The 10,271-nt window shown below is 54.7% G+C and overlaps 4 protein-coding genes across 4 annotated transcripts in view; 3 read left to right on the top strand and 1 right to left on the bottom strand.

Moving 5' to 3' along the window:
• The window catches only part of METBIDRAFT_97230 (uncharacterized protein), a 1,591-nt gene extending 947 nt beyond the window's left edge, over window positions 1-644 (top strand). The window contains exon 2 of the mRNA XM_018859448.1: window positions 337-644. Coding sequence (XP_018713536.1) covers window positions 337-496 — 160 coding nt within the window. The 3' untranslated portion in view covers window positions 497-644. The remainder of the gene's footprint in view (window positions 1-336) is intronic.
• A 258-nt stretch (window positions 645-902) lies between these two features.
• On the bottom strand, window positions 903-2,495 carry METBIDRAFT_37627 (uncharacterized protein; the record flags this gene model as incomplete). Its single annotated transcript, XM_018856900.1, has 1 exon — window positions 903-2,495. The coding sequence occupies one exon, from the start codon at window positions 2,493-2,495 to the stop codon at window positions 903-905; it is 1,593 nt and encodes a 530-aa protein (XP_018713535.1).
• Window positions 2,496-2,628: 133 nt separating this feature from the next.
• METBIDRAFT_97221 (uncharacterized protein) lies at window positions 2,629-4,579 on the top strand. The gene has a single exon (XM_018859447.1). It carries the CDS (start codon window positions 2,837-2,839, stop codon window positions 4,406-4,408), a length of 1,572 nt encoding a protein of 523 aa, XP_018713534.1. The 5' UTR covers window positions 2,629-2,836; the 3' UTR covers window positions 4,409-4,579.
• A 2,141-nt stretch (window positions 4,580-6,720) lies between these two features.
• SEC2 (guanine nucleotide exchange factor) lies at window positions 6,721-8,166 on the top strand (the record flags this gene model as incomplete). Its single annotated transcript, XM_018856712.1, has 2 exons — window positions 6,721-7,227; window positions 7,261-8,166. Coding segments are annotated over 2 exons (1,413 nt in total), but the record flags the coding sequence as incomplete, so codon positions are not given.
• Window positions 8,167-10,271: the final 2,105 nt, after the last annotated feature.

Below are 10,271 nucleotides of genomic sequence, written 5' to 3'. Positions count from 1 at the left end.
CGGCGGGGAGGGTACATTCGAATCTTTGCTGGTGCGCTCCAAACAGAGCCTTTTCTTAGCACTGAGATGTGGTGGGCTCAATCAGCATGGCCATGCCCATAACTCCGATTTTTCCCCTCATGTTCGCCTAGAGATTGCGTTGCTTCTAAAGTCCGAGATCCCGCTTTCCCCCGCCAGGACTCCATGTAAGCTTGTGCGCGCATTTCTTCCTGCAATGATCGGGAAAACACGCGCTACTAAGCACGGCGATGCAATGACTCAGAAATAGATATAAATACGTGGTATTCCGCTGAGTGTCACAGCTTTCTTTCTTAGATTCATTCAGAACACTCCCAGCTCTACAACACCAATCACCATGAACCCAGGAAAGATGACCGCTCAAGAAAAGGAGGCCCAGATCATGGCCGAAATCAGACTGAACACTGTCAAGTTCACTCCCAAGTACGAGACCACATTCTTGGGCAATTTCTTCGGCTTTGCTTTCAAGAGCAACTAAGCGCAGTGTGCCGCACTGGTTTCTCCACGGCGCCCACGGAGAAGATCTGGAATAGTGTCCGGGCAACGGTTTTGGAATGACACTACTTCCGCCTAATTTATAGATGATGAGTTACGAATGAAACGCTTTTTTAAACTCCTGCATGTGTAGACTTGTCGTCCGGCGTACCGAGCGCGTCGCGACCGCGATGAGCTGCGGCGCCTCGGACCAGCGGAAGTATGCTCCACATCCCAACTAGTGCACTGTGCCCATGCGGCGCTTTGCCTTCTCTTAGATATAGCCCCGGCGGTCTGCTGTCGCCGAAACATCTGACTCCACTGACACCTGTCTGGCGCGTGCGCCGCTAGTAATAAAGCGCGACTACGTAATAATCAACGGGCCCGCTGGAATCCGGACTTGGACGTTCTTACACACGGACATTCTCGTCGAACCAGCCGTCGATGGTGTCCCTGGGAGACACCAGGCTGCATGTGCACTCGAAAACACACTGGTTGATCCGCACGTACTGGGTGGCCGGCTGTATTTGCCCAAGCTCCTCTGCGAAATGCTGTACCTTGAACCACTCATCGTAGATATTGGGGTGCACCATGCCAAGCCCCAAGTTGAGGAACCCTGCGGAATGCACGCCGAAAACATCAAGAAACCGTAGGCGGGATAGCCCCTGTAGCATTTCTGTAAACGTCTCGTTTGCCAGCGCGTTCACGCTCGAGAGACGGAGACTTCCAAGCGCATGCAAGCTGCTTATCGCCGAAAGTACCGGTTCTGGGGTCGGCATAACCGTCTCGCAAAAGGAGTGTTCCTGGCGCACTTCGACGGAGAGTTTCTGCAAAGTGCCGTGCCGCGCAATCGACGCTCCGTAGTCTGAGTATAGCTGTGTTACGTCGAGACAGGCCCGTTTCAAGTCGTTCATTCGTTCTATGAGATCGAGGCTCGTGAGCTGCGGAATGGTCGAGAGAAACGGCGCAATCGAGGCCCGGGTGGTCTCCCGGAAATCGAGATGCAAATGGCGGAGCTTGTCGAAATGCGGGGCAAGCACCCTCAAGAACCCGCCTGATCGGTCTTCCGCCCCACCGCCACATTCCGCTACCTTCTTGAGTACTAGTGTCTCCAAATTAGGCAAGTGCATGGACTCGGCAAGGAGAGTGGCGTCGGCCTCGCTCACAAAGATCGAGTTGAGGCTAAGCTTGGTCAAGTTGCGGATCCTGCCGGCAGACTGACACGTGAGCAAAGTGTGGAGGGTGTTGGTTTCAACATCCGCAGATCCGGCCTGGGACCCGTCACCAGTCGCTGGCTCAGAGCCTAGATTTCGGAGTTCTCGTGCAGGGAGCAAGGCGGGCGAGTCGGAGTCGCACCGTGCCAAGCCCAAGAACTCCAAACTACGCATTTCGCTGCCGCCGCTCCCCAAAAACTCCAAGAGCAAATGGCGGAGGCGCTTCAGATTCGCAAACGGCCGGATCTGCAAGATCCGGAGGCCCTCGAACCCCGCCATGGGCTCACATGCAGGGCCCGGCCCGGCAAAGTTGATGTTTACCTCCAAGCGCTCGAGAAGCGGGCGGTTAGGCAAGACGTGCAAGTGGTCTGGCGTGAAGTTCTCTGCGGTCCACACAAGCTCATGCAAGTTGTGCAATTCCGCGAAGAACCGGTGCATCAAGTCGTGCGTCTCCACGTAGTAGATATTGGCCAGGTCGGGGAGGCCGGTCACGTGGAGCGCCCTCGTCAAATTGCGGTGTTTGGCCCGGAAGAACTGCTTGAGGCTGTACAGCAGATTGATGTACGTGTACCGTGGGCAATACTCCTTGCTGAACTGCGTATAGTTTGCTTCCACCACGACTCTATCGTAGATTCTTTGCACGCTGCATTCGCTCATGGCTTTCCCGGTTCTGGAGAGACACACGGCATCGATTTGACTGAGGTTGCTGGCGATTTCCATCTTTATTTCGGGTGGAAGGCGGCTTAATTCAAGCGGCTTGCTCCCGGGCGCCACTTCCAGACTTGGCATAGCTCGTAACGTCCAGCCTGCAGTCACTAAACAGAAAAGCAACAAATGATGGGATGATAGTGGTGGTCCTCCAGAGGAACTGTGGCCATCGAGCAATTGCCTAAAGCAGGAGAATGATCTCTGGCTGCGGGTGGCGCGTCAATCGCTCGCTACGATAATGCGTCTGGGGCTTATCGCGCAATGGAAGCCCGGTCACGTGCCGCTCATCTGACGCTAAAGACTTACCGGGCCCGGTCTGCAAATGGCCCCGTCGGCGCTGCCTAAGTTCTGCTAGTTTGCGAATGCCAATTCTTGGGCCCTTCACTTCTCCTCCATAGAAACTCCTTTATCTGGCCTTAACCATGGCGACAGCAATGATTGGCCCCGAGCGCCTCATCTCTTTGCGAAACGAGTACTCGCTCATCTCCTGTGGAGCCCGCTGCTTTGCTATTCTATGGAGCAACAGCCACTTCCACAGCCAATTGGGTGAGCTTGTCCGCAAAATAAACAAGTACAACCCCCACCGTGTCTATTTGCAGCTTCTGAAGTTGCACCACGGCCCCACGCCTCGGCCGTTTGCAGTGGTGGAAATGAAGTACGGTTCACCAATCCACCAGAAGTACTTCACGTATTTGATGTGGCTTTTTTCCCACCAAGTCGATATGTGGATTCACATGTGGGACACACTAGAACATGACGTCTTGCGCCGGGACTTCAGCGCACCCTCTGAAATGGACGCCGAGCTAAGCATAAATCGGCTCTGGCTTCACAACCGGTCTGTTTTCCTACTCCGAAATGGATACACGGACGATAACCCGCATGGCGAGTATGTCCCGGAACTAGATCTTAAAGCGGCAATGGACGCGTTGATGGCACTGGCAGCTACGAGACAAGACAGCCTCACGCGCCAGTTAAGTAGTTCTTTTGGCAAGCGTGAAGACCACTTGATCGAAAACGTGCTGGATATCCAGAATGTCTACATCCCAAAATCCCTCGTGAATCTTGTGCTCCACCACCCGCACTGGGTCACGCGGCCTGAAGCCAACAAGATCGACTTGACAGACATACTGTTGGATTGCTTTCCAGAATCGTTGCTGCTTGTAGATGAAGAAGCGTATACAGTGGCAGTTTCGGACACCTCTGAGGACAGAGATGCTCTAGACAAGCTTTTCCCCGACAGCTTGACAGATGCCCAGTGGATTTCACTTTCGATCAAGATCAATGCAAATGACGCATTTGCTGCAGCGAAACAAGACACTGGCAAGAAGGCCCGCTTGGATGCCCTTGTGGCCCAGCCGATTCCCAGGGCAGATTTCCACAGCTCGTTTCTCATGTCAAAACTCTACGAGCTTGGTTTGTCGACTCGAAAATCGGCCGCAAAGCTTGTCTGTTGCCCGGATCTCCAGATGAAAACACAAGCAAACGTGCCCTTGCGTGTCCTTAGCGAAAGTGACCGGCAGAAATACGAGAAGCTCCAGCGGCGAGACTTCTTGGCAGAAGAGAGCGAGTCGGATTCCGGCGACCGTGAAATGGAAGACGCTGAAAGAGGTGAGACCAACATTTTCACCAGTCTCGAAGACTCCAAAGAATTTGCGCGTTATTTTTCTCGCAAAGACTTGACGACGAAGCTTTCTGCGGCTTTGGAAGACCCGGATCTCCTCGGTGGAGCCCAAGCGCTCACAGAGGAAGATTTGCAACAGACGGAGAAGCTCGAGGATTTCGACGATTTTGTCGAGTATTATGCCAAACACTTCCTCGGGTACAGCGATGCAGATTTGATGAAACATAAGGTCCGTGGCCAAGGGGACGAGCGCACGGATTCTTTAGGGCAAGATGGGAGCAGGGCTGAAACGGCGAGTTTTGACTGGTCCAAGTATAATGATGACAGCGACTATGAGTCCGACTATCTGAGTGAGGAAGATGTGGGAATTTGATTGAGCCGTGTTTCTGTGCTTGGTTCTTGCAGAGTTACGACGTCGAGCTTCTATCGATTTCTTGGAACAGCATGGTTGGATGATTTCTCCTTCTTCTGATCAGACACGCCTGTTTTTGGTCAGCTTCGTGCTATGGGCGACTATAATATAGACTTTGAGGCAGGACGTTTTTATTTGGAGCTCTTATGTTGGAGTATGTATGGACACATCACCCGCTAGTATTCCAGAAGTGCATGATGAAGGGTGCTTTAAGTGGATCGAAAGAGTCGATTGTATGTTGATCTGTTCAGTGGTCGTCTCCTCGGATTTGAGTGATGAAATGAAGAGCAGAGCCATCGGTCTATGGGATACATTGGGGATGGGTGCATTAGTGATGGCATGAGCATGGCGTATGAATGTACAATTGACCAGAGTCAGACCGGCGTATTTTTGCGGCATTTGCATATGTACTGTTTTCGTCTATATTCCTCTGATTCTGTAACAATCACATCTATCCTTCGGGGATCTGCAATGCCTCATCTAGATCCTTCCGTGTCCCACCTATATCTCAGGATTTGCAATAAACCCATTTATATCTCAGGGTTTGCAATAATCCCATCAATATCGTTTTGAGTCGACCAGAATTCATATACCTCCATACTTGTGGCACCGAAGAAATTATCACATCAATTCTTGGCCTGTGGCTCTCACTTCTGAGACAAAGAAAGAATAGAGCAATTTTATAAGGCTGAAATGTCTCTACGCATTGAAACTTGACACTGCCAAATTAGAATCGTTGCCTCTCGATTAACAGATAACTATAATTCAGAAATCTGCAGTTATAAAGCCGGAAACAGCCACACAACGTTTTTGACGGAATTCAATCCATAAATCAGAGTGCCTGGCTGTATTCTTCAATGGCCAAAGCTAACAGTTCCATATCGTGAGGGCATTTTTGGTTTCCCGATGGCTCGAACCATTATTGATGATACGCCAAGTTGGACTTACTTAGTTAAGGCCCCATTCCAGCGTACTCGCTGTATGCATTCCGTGATTGCTGTGAAAAAGGAACTTCGATAATTTGCTTGAATGAGCTGTGTTTCAGTGGATTAAACACTAGTTCTCACAATCGATTTTACGTCTACACCAAGCGTAATTGCTTTGAGCTGGTACATGTTCGGGCCTCGCTGTTGGTGGTGCTGCGAAAGACTGGGAAACCACAGGACGTCTCAGACAAATATTGGCTGCTTTTTTTGATTATCTGTAGTGGGTTTTTATTTCAAGATTGCCTTGTCAGAAAGATCAGCAACAAAGCCCTTGGCATGGCATTTTGCTCCTACACTATGTACTGCTAATTAACCATTCACAGAGTCCTCCAGGGGCCCTAGGATACAGTCCTTCTAAACATCCGTATTTTATAAATAAACATGGAACATTACATGCCCAAAGACCGCTCTACTGAACTTCAAACCGAAAATAGCAGTGCCCCTACGATCTCTTCCTGTCCCACGGAGACGTCATGGACATTTTTGATATGGTAGCCTGCACAGAGTGCGGGCAGCATTATTAGCTGAAACAAGTCAGGCCCCGCCACACCAAACGTCATCAGCCTTTAAGCACCGATCCGCAGGCAGAACCAAGCTTGACATGCCCTTAAGTTAAGTTTTGAGAAAACGGAAAAAGAAGGAGCCAGTCCCGGGAAAAAACGGGCCAGCCGGTCCGGATGGGTGATGTATGCAGGACCACCTGGAACCTACTTCCGAGTTTCTCAACTGTTAGTGCGCCAGCAGATCGTGGCACACAAACTCCCGATATCGCCAGAGATTGACATATCGGCCAGCGTTATTTTCCCAGGCTCTGAATAAATTAGCAGACACACGAATTTCGCGGTGCGCAAAGAACCAGCCTGTTGAAAAGACTGGATTACTGGAGTCATCGGAGACAAGACTAGCGGCATTAGGAGATACGAAGACTGGAGTGCTGGAATCCTGGAGTCCCGAATTTCAAAGTCGTGGAAACCCCGAATTCTAAATCCTGGAACCTCAAATCCTTAAACCCTGCCGCACTGGATCGCTAGAGTTCTAGAAGGCAACACTGGATTACTGAGAGAACCATCGTCCTAGAATCCTGCAACACCGGATCACTGGAAACCTAGAACCCTGCAACACTAGAATACTGAAACGATCACCGGATCTTTGAAAACAGAGAATCCCGGAGTCCTAAAGCACTGGAGTCGCACAACGCCACACTCCCTACACTGGAACTACTCGAAACCAAGAATCCCAAAATCTAAACCACCGAATCGCGGGAACACCACCAACACTCACAACGAAATGGCCGACGACGCAGACCTCGATACACGCTTGGCCAGCCAGGTCACCGCGCTCTCAACGCAGTTGGTCACGGAGGTGGCCAAGCTGCTGCTGTTGGAAGAAACCGTGGTGCTGCTCAGGCGCGAGCAGGCCCTCTTGAAAACTCGGGTATCGGCGCTCGAGCCCGTGGAATCCGAGCACAAAGCCGCCCGCGACCAGCTCGCCGCGTTGCAGCTCAGCCTCGCGGCGCTCGCCGCCCAGAAAGATGCCGCCGAGGCCAAGAACAAGCAGCTCGAGGGCGAGGTGGAGGACCTCACGGCGTCGTTGTTCAACGAGGCCAACGAGATGGTGCTGAACGCCAGCCGCGAGGCGTACAACTACAAGTTGAAGAACCGCAAGTTGATCGAGGAGTTGGCCGAGAAGGACGCCATCATCGACAACTTGCAGGCGCAGCTCCTGGACTTGAAGGCCTTGTTTGTGCAGATGGACGAGCGGCAGCAGCTGGCGTCACGTGTGGCCACGCCTCGTGTGGAGCAGGCCGCGTTCGACTTTGCGCCGCAGCCCGCCGAACCCGCGTATGTGCCTGTGCCTCCCGTGCTCCAGCAGCTTCTCTACGGCGTGCGCGGCCGCGCCGTGCGCTTCGACTTGCCCGCGTACCAGCTCGACTTCAAGGCGTTCGTGTACCAGCTCATCAAGCCCGGCTTCAGCTTTGACTTGGCGTCGCTCCGCACGCTCAAGTACTTCCGCCGCGTGTGGGCCGAGGAGCTCGAGCCCTGCGTGCCGGTGATCCCGGCGCTCACGGGCAACACGTTCATGCGGCGCTGGACCAAGGGCAAGTCGTTCTGGAGCGTGTTGGTGGAGGGCCGCGCCATCATCGAGCCGGTGGCCGGCGTCAACGAGACCTTCAAGTTGACCTACAAGGGCGTGCGGCGGGGCAGCGGCGCCCCGGTGGCGTTGAAGGACGCGTGTGCGTTCTGCGGCGAGAACAAGGACGATCGCTTGGAGCACGCGCGGCTCTACAACTTGCGGTTGTACGGCCCAGCCGAGGCGGGCGCGGAGCCCGGTGCCACGGACACGGGCGGCGAGCCGCACGCGGCCATTGCCACGTACCCGCTCTGCAACTTCTGCGTGGTCAAGTTGCGGGCGCTCTGCACGTTCTTCGCCACCTTGCGCGTGGTGCACTCCAACATCTACAAGTTGCCGCAGAACAGCACGTACGACGACGTGGCCTATGCCAACAGCTTCCAGTTCAAGCGGCCGCCCGACGCCGTGCGGCCCGCGCTGGCGCCGGAGCTGGAGCCCGTGTTTGTCAAGCTCTACTTGACGTTCCTCGTGCTCCGCGCACGGATCTTCTGGAGCCGGATCGGTTTCTGGGACACGGACGAGGACGTGGAGTGGCTCAATGTGGACGAGGTGCCGCTTGCCACCTTCCGGGCGGCCGTGCAGGACAACGTGGCGTTCCAGCACCAGGCCGAGCCCGGGCCTGGCGACGAGCCCGAAGCCATGGAGGGTGGCCTCGCAGAACGGCCGCTGGCAGCGCCGAGAGAGAAGGGGGAGGGGGATGAGGGGCAGGAAAGGGGGGAAGAGAACCATCCGGAAAACCATTCGGAGAACCACCCGGAAAACCACCCGGAAAATCACCCGGAAAACCACCTGGAAAACCACCCGGAGAACCACCCGGAGAACCCTCTGGATGAGGAACATGCAAAACAAACCCATCAAGAAGAAGCGGGCCCAAGAGAGAGCGATCCCGAAGAGGGCGCTCCAAAAGACCACGCGCAGGCGGACGAGCACCCGCAAGACAGAGAGACCAACCATCTGGCTCCGGAGCAGCAGACTCAGGCCGCACAGCAGAAACAGGAACATGGCCGTGAAGCGGAGCATGGCGCGCCGGCGCCACCCAAAGGCAGCAAGAAGAAAGGCAAGAAGAACAAGAAAAAGAACCCAGGCGAGCCTGAGCCCACCGAGAGCCCGTTGGGCCACGCCGAGGACGACAGCGAATTCCAGGACAGCTTGGACAACTTGGAGGGCCCGGCCAAGTTGCAGCGCAGAGCGAGCAAGTCCAAGCAGTTCAAGGAGAAGATCGACAAGGATTTGGACAGCACGTTGGCCGCACTCCAGGAGAGCCTTGAGTAGGCGCGCCAGACGATACGAAAGCGCGCGAGGTTTGCTTGCCTCGTCCCGCGAACGGCGCCACAGCCTCACTCGACTCGTGGTGGCAGGATCAGTGGTGCCACCGGCAATGATGGATGCTCCCCCGGTCACGTGGGGCATGGGCCGGCCCAGTCGCGTGACGCGTTTTCGTCGCCCGGCCCGGCGCGCCTCCCGACCGCCGCTTATTCCGGGTGCGCTTCCACGGCTCGGCTGCCGCGGGTTTCGCAGCAAAACGAAAAGGACGCCCGGAACTGGAAGCCTCAGCGCCAGGCTTGGCTGCGGAAAACGGTGCAGAAAACGGTGCAACCAAAAAAACATGACCGCAAAACGGTGCAGCAGAATCTGCCTGGAAAGACGAGACAACAAAAAATGACGCCGCCAACAAAATGTGCAGCGGGAAAAGCTGGAGGTATTTCTGCTTGGAAAAGCTGGAGGTATTTCTGCTTGGAAAAGCTGGAGATATACCTGCTTGGAAAAGCCCGAGATATTCCTGCTTGGAAAAGCCCGAGATACTTCTGTTTGGAAAGGACAGAGATACTCCTGCTTGGAATAGGACAGTGGCCGCTCTGAGCAGTGGCGGGTGTGGGCAACGTGGGATTTTGCAGCCATTCCCCGTGCGCTGCCTTCCATCCCATCGAGACATGGATGTTCTCCTTGTTCTTTGCCAGCTCGAGGGGGCTGTCCGGGACGTTTTTTGCTGCTGGCTTGCCGCCCTGCAGATGTACCACGAAGCAGAACGGGCGGGCGCCCTCGACCGCTAGAAAATTGTAACTGAAATAGAATGGATACTTCAAAGCTAGTCCAACCTCCATACTAACGGCCTCCCTAGTACATCAACTAACTTTAGCGAAAAAAAAGCGACAAAGCCAGGACGCCTCCGCCCCGGTTAATTCCAGCCTCATACTGCCAAATCAGCTCCAGCAGACAGCCCCGTTTCCCGCCCTCCCCCATTTTGGGGCAGTTTCTGTTTTTACAGCCATTCCCCGCCCCTGAGGCCACAATTGCGTTTTTACAGCCATTCTTCCCTGCTACCCCCGCGGGTTTCCCGCCGCTTGCCGCCCGTCCCCGATTTGGCGCGCGCGCGTCCCAGCTGCCTTTTTAGGCGGGCCGGCCAGTGTCACCAGCAGCGCGCGCCGCAGACCACTACCTCCGAAACCACATCACCACGACCGGCGCCAGACGCCTCAAACACATTTCTGCCGCCTCCTCTCCAACGCCCCCACGCGCTGCCACACCCTCGAATTGACCCTTTGCACGCCGTGGCCCCTTCCCCATCACCTCCTTCCCGGTGTCTGCTGAAAAGCACAACCGCCCGCTCCAAACACGCCCCTCCCGCCCCGTCCGTACCCAGCCCACCACAAACTGTGAGAACTAGACGCTTAGCCCTAATTAATCATGTGACAAATGAGACATTAAAG

Source organism: Metschnikowia bicuspidata (genome assembly GCF_001664035.1).
Source record: "Metschnikowia bicuspidata var. bicuspidata NRRL YB-4993 chromosome Unknown METBIscaffold_1, whole genome shotgun sequence".
NCBI classification, from domain to species: domain Eukaryota; kingdom Fungi; phylum Ascomycota; class Pichiomycetes; order Serinales; family Metschnikowiaceae; genus Metschnikowia; species Metschnikowia bicuspidata.
The sequence above is the reverse complement of the archived record's forward strand: the minus strand, read 5'-3'. Positions and strand labels throughout refer to the sequence as shown.